The sequence below is a fragment of the Leptosomus discolor genome, chromosome 5 (genome assembly GCF_034619465.1).
Source record: "Leptosomus discolor isolate bLepDis1 chromosome 5, bLepDis1.hap2, whole genome shotgun sequence".
Taxonomy (NCBI): Eukaryota; Metazoa; Chordata; class Aves; order Leptosomiformes; family Leptosomidae; genus Leptosomus; species Leptosomus discolor.
This window is the reverse complement of record NC_141395.1, coordinates 11,564,012-11,589,855: the sequence shown is the minus strand read 5'-3', so window position 1 is coordinate 11,589,855 and position 25,844 is coordinate 11,564,012. Positions and strand designations below refer to the sequence as shown.

At 46.0% G+C, this 25,844-nt stretch overlaps 1 protein-coding gene across 4 annotated transcripts in view; it reads left to right on the top strand.

The window, feature by feature from the left end:
- The window catches only part of KALRN (kalirin RhoGEF kinase), a 525,904-nt gene that overhangs the window by 444,620 nt on the left and 55,440 nt on the right, over positions 1-25,844 (top strand). For all 4 annotated transcript variants that reach the window (XM_086466145.1, XM_086466144.1, XM_086466147.1 and 1 more), the window contains one exon: positions 25,117-25,400. In XM_086466145.1, the coding sequence (XP_086322271.1) occupies positions 25,117-25,400 (284 nt within the window). The remainder of the gene's footprint in view (positions 1-25,116; positions 25,401-25,844) is intronic.

The window sequence follows — 25,844 nt, the reverse complement described above, 5'->3', positions numbered from 1 at the left end:
GGGCTCCTTAAGCTGCTGTGTAACTCTTGATTTTTCCACGAACTGAAACTCGACCATAACCAGAAAACAAGTTCTGCTAAGTCCTTGCTCCTGATGTTTCTCACTGACTGGTTCTCGGTATCTTCGTGTTTACCGTCCTGCCTGCACCATCTGAATCGCTCTGCAGAGGTACCTAACTCTCCCTTTTAACAAAGCTTAGATTTCATCCATGTCCTTGTACTATCTGAATTTGTCTCTGCAAGTCATATCACATATTTCAATTATGTATTTAAAACTATATGAATCTCTCTTCCTTTTGCCATCCATGACTTATTTCTGTTAGATAGCTGTTTCCCTATTCCTTCAAAAGAAATGAGTAGCTAATACTTAAGCTTCATTGGATTAAAAAAATAAATCAGCCATAATACATCTTACTCCGTGATAGTAGTGCCTGTAGGGGTGGATTTTCTGCAGAGATCACTTTACACCCTAAAGCACAATGTAGGATTGACTTGGATAAGTAACGAACAGATGCTCCTGACGGCTATTACGTTATTCATCTCTCTCTGCATGCAAGGGGGGAAGGAAACAGCACCCGTTACTAAGGGAGAAATGTTGTCACTGCTGTTCTGCATTACAGACCTCCAGGGCAATCTGGGCCAGGCATTTCACTGCATTTCTGTTGACCCAAATGAAGCGATGCCAGTTTACAGCCACTAGTTATTTTGTCCTGTGTTTCCTTCAGATAGGTCCCTTGGTTTCACAGAATCATAGAATAGTTTGGGCTGGAAGGGACCTTTAAAGGCCATCTAGTCCAAACCCCTGCAGTAAGTGGGGACATCTTTAGCTGGATCAGGTTGTTCAGAGCCCCGTCCAACCTGACTTTGAATGTTTCCAGGGAGGGGGCTTCTACCACCTCTCTGGGCAGCCTGTTCAGTGCTTATAACCTAAGAAAACAAACCAGCTGCTGCAGGTATGAGGGAGAACTGGAGACAGTGTAAAAATGTGTATGTTCCATCTTTCACCCCAAATTTTGCACAAGAGGACTGGGTAAAAGTATTAGAACTTATTTCCCTTCTACAGCAAAAGTAATTTCTACAGATGCTCTCAGATTTCATATGAAAGCAACTCATACGCCTGCGGACTTTCCAAAGGTGTATTTAAGAGCAGTCAGAACTATTTTCCTCATCATCCTCACATTAGACAGAGATTACTTCCCTTCCATCATCTGCGTGGCACAGGGCAGCGCACTGGGCCCATTGTGCAGGCACACTGCTAATGGCCTCAGCTTCAGATGCAGCAAGGCAGGACCCTAAAATTTTCTCAGCCACTCCACTGCAAGTAACAGCGATTGTGTTCAGAGCGTGGTGCCAGGAGATGTTTCCTCAAAGAATTTCTGCGACTCAGGCATAGGTTAGAGCAAGGAGTTTTCTTTGCCAGGGGACATACAGGTTATTCAGGGACCACAGAGTCACACATAAATGCACCCTGTCCAATAATAACATGAAAAATATAATGTGAACATAGGAAGGGAGGTTAAGGACCCTTTCCCATCCCAGGCAAGCGCCTCCTCACCCCTCTCCTAGGGCAAGTGGGCTGTGCAGATTCGCCCCCTCGCTCCATGTGATCGCTGCAAGACTTCTGCTTCCCAGAGGCTGACCTCCTACTCGAAGCTAAGGGCTCAATGCAGTTGGCAGCGTAGTTCCCACTGGTGCTGATGGCCGAAGTCTTCCTCAGCCAGGGCTGAAGCTGAGCTAGACTGTGCCCACAGTGTGTCCTCTTCTGCTTTACAGGAGCTAACTGATATGGTGTGATTACGAAGAGTATGTCTTTCAGTCTTATTTTGTGAAATATTTATTGCATGTATAATTTATCAGTGAGTATGCATAGATATATGTATTTTTAAAGAGAAACTTTTCAGATATGACCTTCACAATATTGCTAGAACTGTAGATTGGGGGAAGGGGCAACCTGCTTCCCCCCACAATAACGACTTCAGTTCTGTTTTATTTAAGCAAACAGCATTTCAGAACTGAGATTGCACCTTCATTATGTTTTAAAGTTTGGCTGCAATTACGAGAGCCACAAACTTGCTTCAAAACCCTCCCTGGAGTTTCAGGCCGGCTGCCTTAGTGCTGTTCCACCCCCACGCACCACCCCACTGCCCTGCCTTTGCCACACCACGCACCACCGCCCCAGCCTTCACCGGGACCCCCTGCGCCCCCTCCCCGCCCCCAGAGGTCCCCACTGACCCGCACTCGCCGCCCAGATGGGGCCTCGCAGCGGGCAGCTCCTCCAGAGTCGCAGGAGTTTGGGGCTGAAATGCTTCTTATAGGACGCTTCCTAGTTTCTTAAATGAGGGGTCTTACAGATTTGTCTTACGGTGACTTTTAAAACCCACCAAGAACAGGGCTGGGTGCTGCGTAGGGACCGCTCCTGCCTCGCGGCCTGCGTCGCCCACCCAGGCAGACGCCACATGGACAGATCCCAGTGAGGAGCATGTTTGTCTTACCCCTTCTTTCTGTTCATACGAAGCAGGCTGAGTTTAGGTGGGAGGCAGCCAGCCCATAGGCAGAAGGTGGATGTTGTATGAGTGGATTAGGAAAGAGAGAGATGCGGCATGAAGGAGAAAGCAGAGAAGTGAAGAGCTGCCTTCTCAAAAGAGCCCTGGTACAAGTTTCCTGAATCACTCAGAGGCCCTAAGCTGGTGCCTTCTCACTGCCCAGCACTTCAGGCAGCCAAAACAGTCACCTGAAGAGCTGCTGCCTGGGATGCTATGGCAGGGACAAATGGTCTATTGGGAAAGGGAGTGGTACAGAAGGCTGGGGTGCCCTAGCTGGTTCCCAGTCCACCTCTTCCTTCTCCAGCTGCAGCTGCGGTTTCTGCTTCCAGCAAGACATATTATCTCCCTGCGACAGCCACGAGAGCCCTGAGTGTTCCCCTGACACATTCCCTTGCATCTCCCCGATAGGCAAAGACCCAGATCAAAGAAAGACACAACACACAGCAAAGTGGAAACAGAGTTAAGGTTCCCTTCACTCCTATGTATTGAAAAGCACCGTGGTGCTCGAGGGCATTGGCAGGAAAATTTTGCACACTCCAGGCTTGTTATGAGGTTGCCAGCCCTCCCAGTGAGGCTGCAGTCAAGGAACAGTTCCTGCAGCATAGCTAGAAGTGAAGGAGGAAGGTTTCCTATTTGCCGTTGTGGTGCAGGGAGTCCCTCAGGAAGGGTCTTTGGCGCTCTCCTGGCACCAGGGACTGCGATCCTTCTGCCAGGATGGCTCTAGGGTCTGCAGGATCCCACCTGGCAGCTACATGAAATCACCCAGCACAGGCTTCCCCCTGGCCGACAGCACCCACTGTGTAGGTGCAACCCAAGGTGGGTTTGTGAGCGCTGTGCTGAAGCTGCAGCCCTCACCTCCTGTCCAGAAATCACCCTTGGCCCCACAGGAGTGTCGCTCACTCCGAATCCATTACGCAGCAAACCAAAAGCCTTGGGCCAGATCACCCGCCTGTGGCGGGTACAGCCATGCCTGCTCAGGTTGAAGTGCTGGCACACGGAGGCGCAAGGCACAGCACATCTCTCTGCTGTTCCCTCTCAGTACGTATTTATGCCCGGGAGAAGCAGCTTGTTGGGTTTGTTCAGCTTTTGATTCTCGGTAGTGCAAAACGATGATGCTGCTGCTCTGGAATCCTGCCCGACCTCTCCTACCAGCTACCTCCAGCAAGGTTCAGGACGTTTTTTGGCACCTCCAGTTTTCCATGCTTTAGGTGGGAAATCATAACACAACAGGCTGGCACCTTCCAAAGCAAGCTGTGCTTCTGGATCTCAGGCATCTTGGTCCCTGTGCCAGAGGGGCAAGCATTTACCCTACGGTGCTTTAGGCAGGTCCCCTACTGCCGAAAGCAGCCAGGCAGAGCAGCTGGGATCACAACGGGCTGGTTAGTATTTTCAACCGAGTTGTACAAAGTTTTAGCTGTCGGATGCTTAAGCTAAGGAATGACACTGAGAAAAAAAAAAAAAAAGTTGCGAACTTTAAAAAAAACCCTCAACAAGCCAAAAATACAAGTTTTGCCTTTTAAAGACTTTGGAGGAACTCCTCCGCAACATATCAGAGCTTTAGCAAACTTCCTCCCAGGCGGTTTTTATTTCTCGCTACCGACTCCGGACGCCGCCCGCACGGCCGCGGCCGCCCGCCTGAGCGCGGCTCCAGCAATCCCACCCCCCCCCCCCCCCCGCCGAAAAGTCGTTTTCCTTCCAGACAGAGGCGGGAGCCCCGTCTCGCCGCAGGCCCCCTCCCTCTCTCCCCCGCCGTCCGGCCGCGGGCGCTGCGCGGCCGCGCAGGCCGCTCCGCCCGCTCCGCCCGCCGCCGCCCCGTTGCAGAGGGCGGCGCTGGGCCGCGGCCGCGCTCCGCCCCGCTCCGCCCCCGGAGGTGCGCGCCGGGCACGGCGGGGACAGCGGCTGGTGGGCGCCGCCAGCGCTTATCGCGGCTGGTTTTAAATATTTTGTTGGCTTTAGGGCGCTTTTTTTTTCTTTCTTTTTTTTTTTTGGTGATTTGTTGTTTTTCCCGAGCGGGCCCGTGGCTCCTTGCCATGAGCAGCCCGAAGGCAGCATGAAAGCGGGCAGGCGCGGCTATCCCGCCCGCTCCGGTGTAGGATGGCTCTTGGCGAAGTGCTGCTGCTGCTGCTCCTGCAAAGGTCCGTGGGGTCCGGGGGGCCGGGGTGAGGGCAGGCGTCGGGGGGCCGGGAGCTCAGCGGTGCCGCCGGCAGGGCGGCATCCCCCCGCCGCCTGCCCGCTCCGCCGCGGGGACGGGCGGAGGGAAGGGGCAGGTGACAGCGGGGAGCCCCCCTGGCTCGGCGCCCCGCAGCGCGGGTGCGGCCGAGACCCCCCGCCGCGGCCGGAGCCCCCTCGGCAGGGAGCCGCAGCGGGTGAACCGGCCACGGGTATCGGGAGGGAGAGGGCTAAAGTTGACAGGGTACATTTTATCGTTGCTGGTAGGAAACACCCCGGGACTGTCAGGTCAATAGGGCGGGGAGAAGTATTTGCTTAAATGAGGTGGGTTCCCCCCCCCCCCCCCCCCCCCCTTTTCTAGTCTTTCTTGGGCTTGGAGAGGAGCAGAAGGCTTTGAGAACATCTGTTTCTCACAGTTCACAAATCTCTGAATGGTGATGTGGGAAGGTCTGGGGAAGCTGGCTAAGCTGAAATACTAAGAGAGATGTGGGAAAGCCAGGGCAGCTAGAGCGCCTTGTAAAAATAAAATAAAAATCTGGCTTTTACAAGGAACAGTGCAGCTCAGATGCATTGACTGAAGGTTTCCCAGCCTGCAGTCTTTATGCTGGGATATGGCTTTTGAACTTGTTCTGTGTAATGTGAGTTTTTTGAAGATGTGTGCATTACATTTCAGTGTTCCCTGTTCTCTGAACAGCTAAGTGAAAAAGTCCTAGACAAAACTTGCCGTTTGTTTGTTTGTTTTGGGTCCTTTTTTAAAAACTGAAGCTTTTAAATGCAGGGGGTTTTGGTAATTGTGGAACCCATTTGTACGTTCCCAGGTAAAGATGACTTTGAGGACGGGTGGGCTTCCTAATTTCTTGAGGTACGCTTTTTCAATGCAGGAGCCCTGTTTCCCCGGTGGTTGAACTAGTCACGCTTATGTGGTGACAGCAGCAGACTAGTTGGTGATGGAGCTTGCCATGATTTCATAAGACGTTGATCTTTTTCAGCCAGGGAGAACACACTACTTCATGCCAAAGAAGTGACTCTTGAGGTCAATGCACAAAACCCCGTTGTTTTGCAGCCTTTAAGAAGGAACATGTAACCTGGTTGTAGGGGTAGGGCTGCTAACAGGAAGGTTTTGTTACTAAATTACAGTGAAAGCCAAGTCTCTCGGCTTTAATATGTTGGCCCATGCAAGCTGGATCGATAGTCAAGCTCTCTGACATGGCTCTGGTCTTTAAAATGTTGATTCTAACAGATTAAAATCTCCCCGCTGCCTGTCCTGCCTGCAGCCGTCTCTGGAAGGGGGAAGGGGAAACAGCTGGCTCTTCTCTCCCGTTTTGAAATGCTAACTGTGTTTGCAGTTCTAGTTTACCGGGTTAGTAAGACAAGGTGTTTGGGGATAGCAATTGCTTTACTTCTTTCTTGTCCTTGGTAGTAAACTTTGGACAAAAAGTTGAAGGCTATCAGTTATGCTGTTAAAGGAGGTAGTCAGAAATAGTCCCTGAACATAAGCAAGTACCAAACCTGACATTTGATGAGGGATTTGGGTGCCCCGGACTATGGCATCAGTGTGGTGTTGTTGGCAGCTTCTGCCATTAAGCTTGGAGATGCTTTAATGTGGCAACCAGACCTTTGAAGCTCTAAAATTCATGTAGTCTGCATTATGATCATCTTTGCTTCTGGGGGGACACTGTTCATCCAGGGCTTGTCACTGACCTCAGAGCTGCAGTGCAAGTAGGTGACTGCAATTTGTATTTAAAAGACGCATGTAAAGCACCTTGGAGCTGTTCTCATTGCTGTCCCATAAATGACCTTCCCTTTGCCTTTGGAAATGCAGCTCTGCTTTTTCCTGGTGACAGATGCCTGATGTATCTTGATCTGTTGCAACAACTAAGCAGGTTTTGTTGTGCCAGTAAGAACCATCCGATGAGAGAAATTGAGAAGATGAGCGTGCAGTCTGTGCTCACACAGAGGTTGTATCAATACAAGCTCTGTCAGTGCATTTTGTGCAGTGGAGCTTGAAAATAATATGGATGCTTGATCTCCTAAATAGTAACAATAACGCAGAGCTGAAAAAACCCAAATCCTAGGTCCCCAGTGTGTCATGAAATACATATATTTTGTGTAATGGGGCATTTCTCTGAAGGATTTTGATGGATAACTCAAACTACTCTTGTGCATCAATCTTATCCTGTCTGTTGCAGCAGGAGAGACCTCGATACTGATTTTTCGCTTGTTTCTCGTGGTGAGTTTCTGATCTTGTCAGCTTTGCCCATGTACAAAGCTGTTGGGATCCATCCAGAGAAAGCAACTGACGCTTGGTACCATTTGCAGTTTTGCTCTGACCCCAATAATCCCCTGTGTGAACTAAATAAGGACTACTTGTCTGTTCTGAAGTGTGGAGAGATATGAATCCTAATATAGGAGTGCCTCAGAGCAAGAGTCTGTCACTTGCTTTCAGCCATAAAAAGGGGTGGTTTAGAGCAGTAGACTTGCACAGCCTTTAGACCAATGGCTTTAATCAGCCAAGAGTGGGCAGGCAAGGCTTTTTGCAGTATCTCCTAAATGCACAAATGCAAAGTGACCTAGTGAACTGGGATGCTTCCTAGTGCTGCAAAACTGGCCCTGAAAGCAAACTGATAAGAGAGTTCAAATTCTGATGGTCTTCTGATAACTAGAAAGTCAGGTTTGCAATTGAATACACCTTATTTTCTTTCAACATGGAACCAATCTCCTCAGTTATCTATGTGGCTCAGATTAGAGGCCCCTTTAAAAGCTGTAGTGATGGGGGAAAGCAAAGAAATAGGAGGAATTCCTGCTTTGTGGAATGTCTTTGCTAAAGCAAATGGTCAGCTGCATGCCTTGAATGTGACAAGGTCAAAACTTTGTTGCCTTTAAACACGGAGCAAAGTCCAGCAGGGGAGTGCCATTACTCCGCCACTACCTTCAGCGCAGAGCTCTGAAGCTCAGCAGTGGAGCTTGGGTCAGGTGGAGACTGAACTCCAGGCTCTGATGCATGGGTGGCTGTAAAGACTAGTCCGTGACTCAGTTTAACCTAGAAGTTAAATTCTGTGTGCTGTATTGCACCCAGGGCCTTAGTTAGAGGACATTTCTTTGCAGTAGTTCAGCTCCTTCTGTTCTAGCCCTACCTGGAGCACATCAGGGTCTCATTGCCCTAAGGGGCACCAGGGGGGTGGAAAGCACTAACAAGGCGTAGGAAATGCTTTTCTTTGAGGCCAAGGAGAGAAATGTTCCCATCTACTGGAGTTGAGAAGCTAACTGTAAGTGCATCAGGTAAAGCCCAAAGAAAAGGGTCTGTGGTTAAAAGTCATCCATTGTCAGCATAACTTTACAGGGCAAGACCTTTCACCCCGTTCTAGGTAATATTATGTGGCTGCAGAGTGGCTTCAGGTGAGACTGTGAAACACTTTTTACTTGAGGGTAGCCAGAAACAGGGAAGATGGATTTAAATGGACACATCGTATCAGCTTCAGTAAAGAACATGTCCCTTTACCTCCTTGAACAGTTGCTCTTCTAAGCAGGCTGCCGGTCATATCCAAACTTTCCACTGCAGGACAAAAGAAACTTAATCTGAATGTCAAACCTTTAATCTCAGTGTTTTAAAAATGAAAGATCGAGTGGGTTTGTGTCTGTGCTAAGTTCCTGGTAAAGCTCTTACTTAAATTTCATGTCCCTTCAGCTTCTCCTCTCTCCTGTGTCCTACAGTTTTGCTTTTCCTTCTGCCTTTTTTTTTTTTTGTTTGCTTGTTTGTTTTACTGTCCTCTTTTTCTTTCTTTCTTTCTTTCCTTTTCCTTTTCTTGCTTTTCTTCCCCGAGTCTTTGATTTGTTACTGGCTCAGTCTGGTGAACCTCTCTGCTGTAAGGTTAACAAAGTAAGCATCTCTTGACAGAGTGATGGTAACTAATCCGCAGTGAAGGGAGTTCAGCCAGCCACCTTGTACATCTTTGCTAGCTGGTCAGAAACAGAGCCTTAACTGGAAGTTGGGCAAACCGGCATCATTACAAGGGCTGTCAACAGCCTGTTAATAAACCTTATTTCTTCATTAGGTAACAAGTGAGATCTGATGGTGCTTTTTATAGAAGGTGCTGACACTGTGTTACAGTGAGCTGCAGATCTTTGCTAAGGAAACTGGTACCTTTGTGCTGAGTGGTAGCAAGAGAGTGATCTGCAGTAATATATTCAAGCCCATAACATTTCCTAATTTGAACATATTTTATTTAGTGTTTCAGGCTGAGCCATGGTTACACTGTGTAAAGCGTAATGGAATGCATGGCCAAAACAGTTCCGTCAAAATTGAGGCAGAGGAGAAAACAATAGTAAAATTAAGGGTGTCAACCAAAGCTGCCTTGGTTTCCTGGTCCTTCCTGAATAAGAAATATGAGGAAACGGTTACCTTCACCAAATATACTCCTTGGGTGAAGTCCATCTGTTGCTCACTAGTTGCATCTCAGTAAAATCAAGAGGATCAAGTGTACTGGTTGTCTGCGGGCAGTCTCTCTCTCATGCCGGAGTTGTGCTCAGCTTTCTCCTGGCATGTTGACAAGCCAATGGCTGTGGTGAGGTTTCAGAGAGTTGTTATTTTCTTCCAGTTCTATTAAGAGAAAACTGGTAAGCCCATGACAAGAACATCGCTTCCAAGTCCTGTGCTTTCCTACCTCTGCAGGCTGAGTCAGGAGTCAGAGTAGGTCATAGCAGATATTTATTGGAAGGGACAAAAGAGTTGGTGAAAACACCGCTCAGCTGAGCAAGCAGGATTAACATGACAAGGTGAATACCGTTAGCAAAAAAATCACTCTTTTTGTTAGTGTGGAAATGTGCTTTACCACACCTGCTTTGCACCCTCCTGACAGATAGTCCTGAGTTAAGTGTGTCCCAAAAGTGTGTCTGACAGTTCCCATGCCAGTCTTTTGAGGTAAATAAAGACTCACTGGTCTGAACCTGTTAGTATTTGTGTGCATGGGCATGTCCTCCCTTGAACATGGCAATGAGACGTAGGAGGATTTCAGCAGGACAAGTCCTGAGGCTGATGAGCAACCGCTGAACGTGGACAGTTGAAGGAGAAGGGTGACCACAGCTGTGTTGGCAGGCTGGGGGAACAGTGAGCTCTTCTTAGGTTTATTGAGTTTTAAGTGTTGCTAAATCTTACCTGTTCACAGGAGGGTTTTTTGAGGGTAGAATCCTTGTTCATGGATACAGCGCGTCTGTGTTACTGTAAAATGAGACGTGTCCAAGAGCACAGGAGGTCAAAGTGCTGGTTGCCTCCTGTGACTGCTCACCGCTCTCATCTTCCAATAGCTACTTTCTGTAAATCTGATGTTTATTGTATCAGTGCCAGTGTTTGGGATGCCTTAACAACTTTCTGTCAGTTCCCAAGACCCAAGTAGTACCAGTGTTACTTTTTTATTTTTTTAAAGTTACAGACACTGCTGGACAACTCTAACTCTCTAGATGCAAGCTAGCCTCTCATACTCCAGCTTCCTTTTGCGATTGATCTTGGAGCCTTATCCTTTGAGGTGTGGTTATACACAGGATGTGGCTGAAGTTGTGCAGAAAATAAACTTTCAGATCTCAATTCATGTGTATAAAATAGATAGCAAGAGCTTCTATAAAGATCAGCTTTCAGTTACTAGTCTGGGGGTGAATGCGTTTTGGGGATCCTTATTATTCGGATTGCTGCATTGTTTTCAACTTTCATAAATTCATCCAGTTTTGAAGAAACATGGGATTTGCTTTTATGCAGGCAAAGCTCCCGAACTTCCCCTTCAGTCCAAGAAGGATGTAAGAATTTACAAGGCTTTATTCATCTTGTCAAAAGCCTAAAGAAGGGAGGCTTTATTCTAAGAGAAAGAGAACAGATAGTTGTGAAAAATATATCTTGGGTAACTCCCTGTCGGCTGCAAAGAACATGGGATAACTAAACATGCTGTTTTCCTGTAAAATAAGTGCCAGGTAGATGTATTGTTTAGGAATTCAATGCACAGATGCTGAAACAAAATCTATCTGTTTTGAAGTGAAACAAAAAGGGCAGTTATTTCACATTACCCCAGAAGGGTTTTGCTTCATTTTTTTTTTCCCAAACCGTTATGTCTCATCATACACCTTGTGTATGTATTAGGAAAACTAGTCTATCATTTTAAAGTCAAAAAACCCCAAACCTCAAAATGTTTCAGTCTAAAAGTAGCATCAAGATACTTCTCAAACACCAGAACGCTGTTACATTTCAGTGTAATTCTTGTCTGTTAACAGGCTTTATGAAAACATTTTCATCTTGGGCAAAATTTCATTTCGAAAGGTAGGAATTGCTTGGGCAGTTAGTGATTACAGCAGGGATCTACAGATGTGGTTTTCAATTCAGTAAAGAGATCCAGTTCTCTTGCCAGTTTAGCCACTGCGTATCAGTTGCTATTGCAGAACAGTTCAATTGCTAATATTGCATCATGCAATTCAATGTCATGTAAAGATACTTTTTTAAAGAACTGTAGAGGCACATCTGGCTGTTTTGTTAAAAAAGATCTGTAGATCATAAATAGGACCTCAGCACGTGTAAAGAATTACTAGAAAATACCTAATGAGAAATCCTCAAAAATGTTTCCCTTGGCTAATGTTCTCTGCCATTAGAAAACCACAAGCCAAAAATTAACCTGTTTCCTTTCACTTCATAATGTTTGATGTGGCTGATTATGCTGAAACACAAACCATTCCTTGGATTAAAGGTAGCTAGTGCATCCCATTGGGTCTCCTGTGGAGCTTGACAGCGGCCTCTGTCCTGGACCAGCCCCGCAATCCTTTCCCCAGCAGGCTGAGAACATGGAAATCACATGTTACCTGGTCTTATCTCAGGTAATTAGGAAAACTATGAAAATTTCACCAGTGAAGCCCTAATGAGGTGAGAAATAGAACCTGCAAACTGAATTACATCAGTTAGTAATAGAAGAGCCATGAGGGTTTCTTCTCTTTGATAGGAGAGCGCCATTACATACGCTTCAGTTTACGTACTTGTTGTTTACTTTTCTCTAATGTGGCATGCATCACATCACGTTGCGGAAAGCTCACTATAGTTCGGGCTGGTTTCTTACTCCCTCACCTCCCAGCACTTCCCAATGCTTTTGGATGCTCTTCCACTATACAGGAACTGTAGTTGCTCAGTACTTTTGGAAAATGGAGAAATTGCATCTCCTGTTTTGTGCGTTGCCACACGAGGGGTTAGTAATTGCTGTTCTGTTGCCCTTATTGCACCCCAGTGCACTTGGTTGTTCCATGTGTTACAGCCATTGTTAGTTCTGGTACAGCTCAACAACTTCAAAATCTTGGATCCCTGCAAAATGATCTTCCAAGCTGTGCAAGGCTGTAAAGTTGCATAAAGGGGTGAAGCCAGGGAGCCAGACCTGCTGGGAACCCATTAGCAAATGTGATCCTGGGAACAAGTAGGTGGTTTCTGATGGAGATTGTTATCTTTTGTATTGGAAGGTTGTAAATTAAACATGGAAAATTTAATGTTGCTGTGTACAGGAAAACACAAGTACAGTCGACGTGTCAGTTTTGAGCAAAGATCCCTTGTTCACTAGCGCAGGACAGCACTGAATTAAACATTTAGGAAAGAGATGGACTCGTACTTGTGATAGGAAGGGACTAGATTTAGCGACCCTGGAAGCGTCTGCACTCTGATGTTTTCCGGGCATTTTTCCATGTTCGTATTTCACATGGAGCAAACAGCTCTGAGCACACAAGGAGAGCTGGGAGTGGCACATCCCCAGCTATGGCTAAATCCACTGAGGACACTTTTTCATGTACTTTAGGCTTGCTGACATTACAGGTACAGAGTATAGCAGCCGAGGATGTGCCTGAGGAAATGTCTTACTCTCCCAGAGTAGAAACGTCCTACCTCCTTCACCCTCCCCAACCCCACATGCCCACCTAGACCACCCTCCCCACTAGCAGCTGAGGAAGGGCAGCAGCAGGGAGCCACATCCTCAGCTGTCAGCTGTGCTCTTTTTTTTTTTTTTTTTTCCCCTCCTCCCTTTGTAATGCACATGCAGCTTTAGTGAGCAGAGGTTTCTTACATCCCCAAGACATGCAGTACAGTCTTAACCTATTTGAAAACTCACTTCAGTGAGCACTCTGAAACTTTCCTGAGGTCATGTAGGAAATTGGTGACAAAATGAGATCAAATAGTCAGTGGTTATAGCTTCCAGGTTAATATCTACCAGTTGATTTCAGCCTTTTTGTAGGCCTGCATGTCCTAGGAAGCACGTCACACACGTACCCGAGATCATCTTGTTCAGCAGCACCAGCTAACTGTGGCCAAAACAACCCCCGCTGCGCAGCGGGGAGCAGCAGGGTTGCATTAGGGGCGAAGGCAACATCTAGGTGATTGTGAGGCAGAGAGCGCGAACCAGCACGTGTGTTCCTTCTCATCGGCTGGGGTTTGCTGTGGTCCCGAATCAGATTTGGCCATGGAGAGTACCCCTGATGAGCAAGGCCCCAGCCGTCTGCTGCCACAGAAGCGTGCACCAAGGCAAGCTACGAAAAGTGTTGCGCAACCCAATATAATTTAATCACATGCTGAATAAATACACTTTTGAGAACTCTTTTGAAGAGATGTTGCCTAATTAATCCTGCAGGGGGTATAATATGTATATTTTTGAAATCCAGTTTTAGCATCATGCAATTAGCTTTTATGGCCTAAGGATTCTGATTTAAAACATTCTTTAGTTACTAATGGTAATCTGTTTTAATTAGAAATGCAAATGCATTTTAGATCCAAATGTGTTTGAATGGTACAATGTAAGAAGATGATTCACAGCTAATACCATTGAAGTGCCTCAAGTCTGGTGTTCTTTGTACCTTCTGTAGTTTGAATCCTGAGGTTCAACAAGATACTCAAACGTTGCTCTCAGCTGAAACATGTGGAGGCTGAATAGACTTCTTTGGGAGATGGAATAAGTATTAATCAACAGGGATCCTTTCTAGGGCAGCAGAAGGAAAATCATAGCTTTGGGCAAGAAGGAAGCAAATGCTTTGAATATTACAGGAGTAACTTCAGCTCCACAATAGCAGAGCATGGCTCTTGCCAGGGTGCAGATGCTGAGCAGACAGCAGCATCTGAGTTGACTTTGTCTTAGTATCAGAGAAATTACTCAGACTTGAACATCCCGGGCTGCTCAGGGAGGGCTGTAGCTGCTCAGAGCTGTGCTGCCATAAAATCTGGCAGCATGTCTAAGAAGAGCCTGAAGCAAGGCAAGCTCCAGACAAACATCTAAGGGCTAATGCTTGCTGGATATTCGCTGTAGTCACTTGCCCTGGATATACTAAACTATCAGGCAGGTGGATGTCTGTGATCAGACTGTACATTGCAGTAAGAGCTCACCCATATTTGACAAAGTCTCTCCAGAATCAAAGAGCATCTGCTGCTAGACCAGTCCAGCCCTTGCTGTTGCATTCAGATAAGTGTTTCTTTTTCCTAACTACTTTGAAAAGTGGGGCCAAAAGAAAGCAACTACTCGGCAATAGTGAAGATGGCTTTTGTAATCATAATTGCTTAGTAGAGCATTTAGTAGAGCTATTTGTGATTAGATGCAGTGATGCAGCTGGGAATGAAGCAGTGCAGTTTATGCAGTGCACCTCTCCACATCTCTGCTAAGCTGGGTGTAGAATTTTTTCTGTGAGGAGTCACCATCCCTGGAGGTGTTTAAGAGCTGGATAGATGTTGTACTTAGGGACATGGTTTAGTGGTGTTGATAGAGCTTAGACAAAGGTTGGACCTGATGATCTTGAAGGTCTTTTCCAACTGAAACTGTTCTATGATTCTGTGCTGGTAAGGGGCAATGGTGTAGGCACCATAAAAGCCAGGGGAGGCTCTGTGTGGCCCTCCAGAAGTGAAAAACAATGAGTTTCTCAGGACTAGCCTTACTGGGAAAGCTGATGGCTGGGTGGAGGCACTTGCACAGTTTCAGAGGGCTGAGACCTCAGCAGGGTGCCGCAGAGAGCTCTCCTGTTCCATGCAGCAGATGCTCCCTGAGATTTCAAGTTCCCGTCCCATCTTTCTCGCTGACGCAGATAGAGTGTAGTAGTGATTTTGTCACCTGAAATTTGATAAACTTGTTGACTGGCACCACAAGGAAGGTTCCTCACAGAACTGCTCCCTGCCCCAGAGGGCTGTCAAACAAAAAACCAAGACGTAGGTTGCGTGAGCCTGTTATATGGGACAGCAAGCGATGTTCTGATTTTCCTGCTTAATCTGAGTGAATTAAAGCTTCCCACAAGTCTAACTGATCGTCTTGAGTGTGCAGTTAAAAGTCTCCGAGCTGCTTAGCTGTTTCCCTGTGCCGTGTTCAAAGAGCAAAACATCACAAGCACCAGCAGTTCTTATCTGTGTGTTTTATTTCCAGACCGCTGTTTGCATTTACTTCATTCATCACTTCTTTTAATTCATCTCAACCAGTACCTTTGCTGTGAGCTTGTATTTTCTGCTACTATTTCTGAGGACAAGCGCATGGAGGAAGCTGCTTTGGGCATCAGCCCTGGAGGCTCCGGCTGCAGTGTGTCTGTCGTCAAACACCCCAACCTCGTTGTTCTTGGTGGTTACGTGGTGTCCGCTCTTGCCCTGCACCACTTGCAACTTATTCTTATTCCGTTCTTTTCTTTTCAGGGGCTGTCAGAGCCTGAATAATTTAAGAGTGAACAAATGAGAGACGTTCATGGAGGACTCTGTTCTTACCTAGGCACAATTTGACAAGCATGTAGATTGCCTTGGGTTTCCACTGCACCTACCACAACTTTACTAAGAGAAAAGCCCCCTTTCCTAGACTTCTGTGTCACTCTTGCTTAGTAAAGTTATTCAAGATCAGCGCCTTTGGAATTGGTTGGTAAATGGACAAAGACTTTCTCTTTGCCCGGAGCTCCTGACAGCCTCCAAGTACCAAAGAGAACTCCACAGCACTAGAAAGCAAGACAGCTGCTGAATGTTGGAAGCTACTGCATTTGGCAAAAGAAGCTGACGCTAAGATGCACACAGTTGTGTTTGTTTGTTCTGCTTGTTTTCTGTGCTTTCTGAGCCCTGTGTGTGCCTGGAAAGTTTAATGACCAATCCCTTCTTTCTCAACATGCAGTTTTTCTTCCTATCCCAAAAAGCTTTGGGCTCTGTTCTTGCTTTTTTTTTTTTTTCCAGTTTATTTTGTTACCAATACTCTTCTGTTGTTTCCATGAGGAATTATTTGGGTACATAGCCACAGTTTCCTTTGAGGTAGGGAGACATAAACACCATATTCAAATGTCGTCCTCCTCTCCTCCCATTCAGCAGAGCTGTTCACCTTATCGTAAGAGGTTGCTGGCTTCAAGCGAAAGGCAGAGTTGACCTTAGCAATGATGTCATTTAACTGAGAAATTACTTCAAAATTCTTACAGTGGCTCAGTTTGGGAGCTGCTGAATGATGCTGACCCTTGACACTTTACAAAAGAATAAGGCTTGTGTAGTACTAACAGCTGCTTGGAAACCCTGTGTAATAAAGTTTGGTTTTGTGCCCACTACCAGGATAAAAGATGGTATTTGCTGATTCTGGTACCCTGATGCTCCCAGCAGAGCAAAACTGCTTAGATCGAAGTTAAAAAGTCTGCTTCTATGTGGGTGTCTAAGCATTTCACAGTTCCTTATGCTAAAAGTAACAGTGTACTTGCAAAGGCCAGCAAATGCTGCTCTTCTTGTTCAGCTTCAAACATGACGTTTCCCCCCCTCATCATCCCATATAGGTTTCTGTAAAGGTTCAGGGTTAAAACTTTTTTACAGAACATGCATAAGTCTCCTATCAAAATATATCAAGGGGGATTTTTGCTTTTGTGTTTGAGGCTTTGTTCTTTTTGCTGCTAGCGACACTTATTCTGGAAACTTCAGGGTTGGGGATTATTTTATTTTTGTCACAGAACGAGGACAGTGTAAATACAAAATGTAAAGTAGAACTTAGAGAAGTGCTTCAATGAGTTGTTTGACTAAATTGAAATAAATGTTGATTTGTTCAAAAAAAAAAAAAACCATGCCCTTTCTGGATCTTGTTAGTCTTGACTTTTTATTTCCTTTCTTCGCTAAAGCAAAGCGCCTGCCTCTTGACTTCAGAAATCTGCTCTCCAGGCTGTGAGGCATGACGGGAAGGCTGCTCCGACGTGCACTCCCAGCAGATGTATTGGACTTGCTCTCGCTGTGCTATGGGCTGGTCCGGGATGTGTGCTGGGCACAAACCCGAGGCAAGAGAATGCGTGAATGAAATCGAGTGTGTAGAAATACTGCGTCTGGCCTCAAACTCTACTGTGTGGAGGAACTGCTCTTTTTCCGAGCTTTTCCACACCCTTTTATTCAGTAAAAACCTGTTCTAAAAAGTTGTTGCTTTGTTGGGGAGATAAGCGAGATTCCCTTGATGGACTCAAGGCAGGCCAGTAACGTACCTGTCTCATAGTATTTTGGGAAAGGAGCTGTCTACGAGTGTCTCACTTACCAACGAGTTGGTGGATTCACTCTATGGATGTTTGTTCTCTTATTCCTGTCATGAACTCACAAAAGCTGATGTGAGGGGTCAGATGGGACTCTGAAGCAGGATTTATTTGTCAGGCTGATAAACGGAGAGAAAAAGGCTCCAACTGGAGAAGTTGTAGATACCCATCACAGCTCTGAGCTGTTAATGTGGAAACATGTTTCTGAGCAGGACACCCAGGGAGGAGGACGGCAAACGTTTCAGCTGCTATTCAAGTGCTTGGTGCCACGGGGCATTGAGTTGCATGCTTCCCTGAGAGCCTCTTCAGAGGCACAAAGACGTGTTGTGCCTTCGTGTGTGCTTGTTGGTTAAATGCTTGACTGTAGGAAACAAGACCCTGTCTTGTATTCATCCGAGGACTCATTTTCCTCTTTTCGCTGTGCCCTCCCTACAGTAACTTCTGACAATAACTTTAGGTCTACATGAAGCAGCAGATACAACAGAGATGACCTCTGTAGCTGTTCCTCTCACTAGGCCCTCTTGAACAGTAACGAAGTCATGTTTTATTTGAGCAGGCTCTCTCTCTGTGCCTTCCCCTTGTGCTGTTTCTCTCCCTGGAGACCCAGCTCGCTCACTCAGCACACTCTCAGAATTTCAGTAACTTTTCTTGCAAGATCTCTTGAGACTGCACGCCTCTGTGCTGTTTCTCCAGGCTTTTGGTTTTATCTCACTCTTTGAAACTTTCCCAGAACTGCAGTGACTTTTCTCTGACCTCCAGGAACTGGAGCTCTTGAGGCCTGACGCTCTGACTGGCACAACCAAGACCTGGAGACTACTTTGAGATGTCAGCTTTCCCAGCACATGCTGGATGAAAGCTGCATCTGAGCAACACCAGCTAAAAATAAAAGCTATTCAACTGAATCTAATGGCGGGTTGCCATGAGTTATTGCTCATTAAAGTGAATTGTCAGATGCTTAACTTCAGCTAATCATTTCCTGCTGCGAGATCGGCCTGGTATGAAACATACTCAAATGTGGGAAGGGGAATCACAATAACTAAATTTAGCTAAGGGTGCAATTTCTTCGGGCTCCCTCTGTAGTTAATGGAAAAAGAGAGGCTCCTACAGGGTGTGATTCCTGCTCTGCATAACCCTTGGGCAGAAGCGTGCGCAGCTTCTTGAGTGCCGAGAGCACGAGGTGAGCTGCTGCCTGCTGCAAAAATGAGCTTCACCGACTACTGGTGTTTGCCCACCCCAGCTAGGTGAGTGCTTGCTTTCCTCGGCTTAGGTTTCTGCCTGGAGGTAATGATCAAGAAGTTGAATATTAAAACAACCAGAAGGTCATTTCCTGAAGGCAAAACCCATATGCAAAATCCCCCAGGAGCAACCTCTGCTTTGCAGTGTAGCTAAAGGGAACTCTGCAGATCATCTTCTCCCTCAAAGCAGCTCGCCTTTCCCACTTCCAAGAAATACCAGCTATTCAATAAAGAAACAGTGAGTTCTAAATGCCGTGTGATTAATTTAGGGTTTTGTCCCTTTTTCCCATGTTCTTTTTGGATGCATGTTTGGTAGTGAAACAGTAAGTCAGATTTTGATGTTTTACGTTACAGTGATCAGAAGGTTTGTCAAGTACTTCTGCTTTTAGTGTAGGCTAATTTCTCTATTGGACTAGAACCTTTTGCATAAAATATTTAACTCTATACCCCTCTTCTTGAGTTTGGACAGAAGTTATTTCATCCACATAAATGGAATTGTGAGAATCCTGCCAGATTGATTTGTGGCTTTTGATGTTACTTCCAGCTTGAATCTTCAAATGATACTCCAAGACACAAACTGAAAATTCAGTTGAATGTTCTCAATTCTGCTCATTTCCAGGAGTTTATAAAGTTAGGGAGAACATTTGAACCTTGGAGCAAAAATTTGCATTTAGATTTCAGTGGTGTAGTTTGAACATGTCTTTGCCCTCTGGTATGAGACTAGGTCCTACGTGGTCTCATCTCACTTTTCCCTCAAGCTGAAGCAGGGGGTAGGTCTGCGGTTGGACACGTGTAGAGCAGCTGAGCAAAGCTGGGAGCGGATGGGGAGCTGTGGAGGACTCCAGGGCGAGTTTTGCAATTCCATTGCAAAAGTTTAACGTACTTCTAATCTAAAGGGCTTTTCAGGTCAGTTGTCCTCTATCTTTGGCTGACATGGGCACTGAAAATTTCCTCATGTTCACTTATGTTCTTCACTGGAGCCCTTTTCGGAGGTGGTGCCTGAGGAGACAGTGTATCTGTTGACTTTAAGAGTTTTCTGATTCATTATTTACATTGTTATGAACTAGTATTTTCACTTGAGGAATAGCTGTAAAGTGACTTTATATTATCCAAATGTTGTTACCTCCCAAATTTTCACAAATCCATGCCAGGTTTTACAGGCAGAACAGGCTCTAACACTAAAACTGGGATTGGTACTGTCATCTGCCTAAGCCACAAAGTTTTGTAACCCTCGCTTGTGCCAATAAAAATGTTTCGCCGAGCGTGTTTTGGACATTTAATACAAAAACACAGAAGAGAAGTAATTTCCATACCTCGTTCTGCCATCTTTGCGTCTGTCAAGTAGGGCTTTAGCCCTGAAGCCCTCGAGCAGATCTGAGGTGGCTCTCACAGCAGTGTTTCCCGAGGGAGGGTATAAAGCCTCAAGGGGCTGAGAGCTGTGAACTGGAGTCCACAGCCTGTATGGTGCAGGAGATGCTCTTGGAAAGGGCAGGAGAGGGTGTCTTTTGGTGGTTTAGATGATTCGTGTTTGTTTAGTGTGAAATACTAACATAGAGGCTTTGTTTGTGCATAGGGTGGGTTTAGATGACTCCTGCTTTCCAAGATTTTCTGGTACAGAGATTCCTGTTCTTCAGGAAATAATAGCTCAAGTAAAAACCGAGTTAGTCTTTCACCCACATCTGATTCAATTCCATCTTTGTCAGAAATGTTATTTTACAGGAATCACTAAATATGGGAAATGGGCTCTGTTGAGCACAGCAGAGCTAATTTACGTGCTCATTGGTCAGATTGTCATTTGCTTTCATTCATGAGTGGAATTATTTCTGCAAAAAAAATGTTGATTTAAATGCACATGCTAATAGGATTACGGAGTTCCCATTCTGGCTCATCTTCTTTGACTTCTGTGGAAAAATCCTTTTCTCTCAGGTTGTTTTTCTGGGGTGAGAAATGGAGCCATACATAAATCACAAGAAGATTCACCGCTTCTCACCTAGAGCGAGATTGTGTCCTGGCATAGTCAGCTGTCCTCGTAGCTATATTCTGTATTAATTTCTGGTTATGGAAGCATATTTTGTTCCTATCATGTACAATCTGTGGATAGTATGGATCAAAAAGAGAAGCCTGATGTTTTCTTCTGGGTTGCTCTGAGAAGCCCTTCCCTTTCCCTGTTAGATCGGAGTTACTGCGGATGTGTCTGGTGCTGCATGAGCCTGATGAGACAGACCTCCCCTCCCATGTGTGCTCTGGGGAACAGGGATGTAAAAATAAAATGCCTTGTCTTTATGTTCCAGCAGTAATTCCTGCTGACTCAAATGGGAATACAACTGTGCCTCTAAAATCGGTCTATGAGATTTTCAGTTTTCCTTTCACCCAAGGTTGCACAGAACTGGAACCTTCCATTTTTCAAGTAAAAGAGCTCTGCTTTTATAGACGTCTGTTCATTTGAGCAACAACAACAAATATTTCATGCCTCCAGCAGTGCAAAAGCTCTGAATGTTAAAGCTCTTCAGTCTGGCTGAGTATCTGTCACAGTCCTGTTGCCAGAAGTTTCTTGGAGTTTTGCTTAGGGGTGTTTTGGAAACCGTCATTTCTTCTGTCTGAATGAATGGTTTGGCCAGGAAATCAATCTAGCCGCACTAGTCTGCTGACCTCCCTACGCCCATTTCTCTTCACCAAATACCTTTTTTTATAGACATGTGTGTCCTGGGACATTGGTGGCAGGACAACTGCTCGCTGCAGCTCTCTGCAGACCTGCTGCAGTGTGAGGGCAGCCACTGCTTTGCTGGTGCTTGCAGGCAGCGGTGGCTGTCTGAATTACCACACAATGTGCTGCTGTGTCTTTTCCAAAGTACTCTCTGGCTTTTCTTAAGCAAACTGTGTTTCTGAACAGCTCCACCAGTACAGTTTGCAAAGCACATATGTGCCAGTGCTTTGCAAGAAGAGCGTGGTAACATGTCCTCCTCTTCCGCTTGATCCACCCGGTATCTGGATCTCGGGCTAGTATCAAGTGTCAAAGTAATGTGTTTGTAGCTGTACATGCTGTGGAAGCAGTGAAGCTCACATAAGCTCCAAAGTCCTTGGCAGATATTTTGTGTTGCATGTTTCTGTCTCTCATTTCATGAGCTCTGCTCTTCCTTGAGCTCCAGTCCTGCCTCTATGGCCATGTCGAGGTGACCTGCTTTGTGTGCAAAGGAAATCATTCTCAGCAGGGCTAGCAAACAGCAAGTGTGACTTGCTCCATATTTGCCGTTCCTTTAAAAAAGAAAAGAAAAAAATATTATGAATATTGTGTGTGGACTCTCAGTGTGGTTTTTGGATAGTGCATTTTGGCCATGGTGGGAAGTGGGACGATGAAATGGGAGTGCTTTGTACATATGTAGGGTGCTGGGTGGAGCAAATTCACCCCACCTCAAGGGACTGTCATGGTGGCTGAGGAGTAGGGAGATTTATACCAGCCTTTCTTTTCCACCTCCCTGCCCATCCTCCAGCCAGCAGAGACTACATTACCATGGCAGTATAAGGCCACGTTTCCAGTCTTTGGCTGGACGGACCAAGCAAAGCCCAGGCTCTATCCCAAGTGCCTTACACTGGTCAGCCAGGGCGCTTCAGTGGAAAAGGAGAAAGAAGGAAACTTCATATCTGCCAGGGTTGTGTACAGTGTGGCACGACTGAGATTAAGTAACCCCTTGGTAAATAGCCTTTTTCATTACCGAAGGCATGACCTTGAGCAGGAAAATCCAGAGCCTCGTTCAAGTGGGATCGTTGTACAGTGTAACACGCCTCCCTCTGGAAACCTTTGGGTTGGCTTTCATCGTGGCTTGTGGCTCTGAAGGCCTGATGGTCAGTTTGCAGAAGTTTCCTGGCTCTAGGTTAAACTTTGTGCAAAAGTCCTGCAAGTGGGCAGGGTGGGCTGTGGGCCAGCTTGGGACTTGGGCTGTTTCTGCTCAACTGCTGCCTTCCCCAGGGTGACAGGGGACAATGACTGACCATCACTTCCCTGGGTCAGCCTAGAGTGAGAAGTGTTGCAGTGTGAGAGGTGCTGTGAGTCTGTCCGTGCCCCAGCCATGGCTGTGCTGCCTGGGGAAAGGAGAGGGAGGCAGCAAGGCCAGGGCTTGACCCTGCTCGTAAAACCAGGGGTGTTTGCTGGTGGGAGAGGAAGTCTCTGCTCCTTCCATGATGGACTTTGGGGTTCCTGGGTTTGGCCCTGCCTCCAGCCCACCAGGCTGAGGTAGGATTGCACGTCTCAATAACAAATCCTTGGGGCGGAGAGGGTTATCCCAGGCTCCGTTTAGCCTCCTATCATCTGTCCTCCTTACTAAAACGTAAATTGGCAAGGTGCCGTCGACTGGAGGTAGGAGTTTGTTCTGTGGTACTTCCAAGCTGAGGTAAAAACCTCTTCATACATTAATCAACAGAGATGTGGGAAGAGCAGCTTGTCCTTGGTTCTCCTCAACCTTCCCCCCTGCCTGAGCCCAGCCCCCAGCAAGGGTAGTGAGTCCATGATACAGCTGCTTGCCCCAGGTCATCCCAGGCAGTGGCAGCCTCTGCAGAGCGATCACTTCCAGCATTTCTCCTTCCATGACTGCAGCCCGGCTCCCTTTGCACCGGTAATTCCCAAAGTTAATCCTCCTGCAGCAGCAATGGGAGCACAGGCACCTGAAGGCTCCCTGCTCGGTGCAGCCCCTTGGCGAGGAGCCCTCGAGCTTCCCTCGCCACCTGCGGGACTTTCAGTGCTGCTGGGGGGACGGAGGGACGAGGGCACTTGCAAAATCAAAATCACCGTTGCAAAACCCTGAAAGTTGCTGACACAAGGTGCGCTGATAAACTCCCAGAGCATCACGCAGAGCCTGCGAGAGACTATCTAAAGCCTATTGAGTGGAAGATAAAGTGGGCCACTGACAAATATTATCTTGCACTAGTTGATTTAACACCACTTTGTGTGCATGAAATAACATCAATGGGAGCTGGATAAACCCAGGCCTTTTTGAGATAAGACTGCTACTTTACCCTTATGGAGGAATGTCAGAAAAACTACAGCAGCTCCACCTGGGATCCATCCTTCTCCCGGCCCCTCTCACACTCAGTCCTGTCATCAGAAGACAGATGATTTGGATTTTCTTCCTGTCTGGGAAATGAACTTTGACTTCCTCTAGCTTGTTACAATTATTTCCATATGTTCTAAAAACCTAATTTTTGACCTCAGGTATGTAATAAATTACTGGTTCAACTTCTGACTGAGGCTGTCTATGGTTAGAAAATATTATATAATATTATAACTCTCACGGTCTGCATTTTACAAGCTGGCAGACAAGGCAGACTGCAATCCCTGCTCAGTGCATAGCCAGCGGTGAGCAGCAGCTGTGCCCACCGGGGTAGGAGCCCTGCATGCAGGTAGCAGGAACTGGCTTCTAAAACAATATAGGTAACAGTTCCCTGGGAGAGTAGCTTTCCCTCAGCATGTGTACTACCCAGTATCTCTAACAATATTTATTGCTGAACTGGGAATATCTGGATGCACCAGGCTGTTTTCATGTGTTGTAACTGATGGTTTTGTTTTCTGCTGGGGCGGATAAAAGTTTCAGAAATAACCATCTAAAAGTCTGTAATAACATCAGCTGACTCCTTTCTGATATTTGGTCTCAGATGTATCTTACAGGAGTGTGACAATTTCTGAATTGTGTAAAGAAAAAAAAAAAAAAAAGAAAGAAAAGAAATATTTCATCTTAAACTGTGTGGGATTAAGTGTCACAGTCCCTGATTGCTCCTCGGGAGGGAGTTGCCTTGCCATGGTTTCAGAAAGATGACAGCAGGGCACTTGTTCCTAAACAGCAATTGAGAAATCTTCGAGCAACTTGTTTACTTTTGTTTTAAAGACTTACTGACATTGGCACATCTTGGTCTGTTGCTTTTGGAGGGAGTAAGGGAGGTTGCACCCATTTCTAAGGTGCTAGTCTGAACATGTGTATTGATAATTGCAGTTGGATACAGTTCAGCAGAATCTCCTACTTGGATATAATGGAAATATTTTTTAATTTTAAGACTGCCTTGTATCTCCTTCTTGGGAGTTTCATTTGGTTTGACAATTTGTCATCTTTTGTAATTGTTCATTCCAGTTTCGTGGTTCTAGGGAAGGTGTGAAGTCTTCTGACAAATTGCATTTGAGGGCAAAGGAGATAATTTTAAGGTGCTTCAAATAACCTTCAAAAGTTAATCAGAGTCTGTCTAACAGTAATGTCATTGGGGTCTGGAAACGGCTGAGAAACATTTATGGAATCAGAAGCAGACAAAGTGTTGATGGCTGTAAAGTCTCCTGTAGTAATCTGCTTTTTGTGCTTATTTTCTTCCTGGCAATTCACAATGAAATCTGTGGGAAGAAGCTAAGAAATTCAGCACTTGGCATGAAATTTGGGCTTTCATCAAAATCTAGGTAACTTTGCTGTCTGCAATCTTTCATAAGGACAGATAGTGTGATAGGAAATGAGAGAAGCATGTAAGATTGTGAAAAATGCCTGTTGCAGGGCAAATTCCTCTGTGGTGTGCAATAAAGTTTACACAATGTCTATTGGTCACAAAACCTTTCATTGAGGCAGCTTGTATTTTCATGCATAGGACTGCCAAGCACTTGATGTGCACTAGGAAATAGAGGAGGTGCTGGTATGATCTCTCACCTGCATTGTTTTCTTCCAGATGCATATTCAGTCTCTTCCAATGACAACGGGGGCAAGTCTGATTCGGTGGCCAACTTACAACCTCAGCCATCCCTCAACTCCATCCAGAGCTCTCCTGGCCCCAAGCGCTCAACCAACACCCTGAAGAAATGGTTGACTAGTCCTGTGCGCCGACTGAACAGCGGGAAGACTGAGAGCAACATCAAGAAACAAAAGAAGGTGCGAGATGGCAGGAAGAGCTTTGACCTCGGCTCGCCAAAGACCGGAGACGAAACCACTCCTCAGGGAGACAGTGCAGATGAGGTGTGTGTTGGTGTTTGTTGCAGGACGGACCATATCTCTGATAGTCTCTTCTGTGGTGTATGATTCACTCTTAAGTAAACACAGTTCCTTTAGGGTCTAGAGGGAACAGCGAGTCATGTTTAAAATGGCATTGATCGAAGCTGTGTTACAAACAGCATTGTCATCCAAAGAGTGACGGAGTATATAAGGAATAGCATTTCAAAGTCTGCATATATTATTGTCCTTTGACTAGATTTTTTTAATAGCCTATTAGAAAGCTACCAAGGATAGAAATGAAGTTATTCTTGAGCAGCTGTTACCACTTTTTTGCTGAGGGTCATATCACCTTTATCGTACTATGGCAGTGTAATTCCTTATTGAAAGAAAACACTCAGAGAAATAGCCATGTTTCTGTTAAATCTGCTACGTATTTGTAGCTGCAGTTTCTCTGCAGGCATGTTCTTT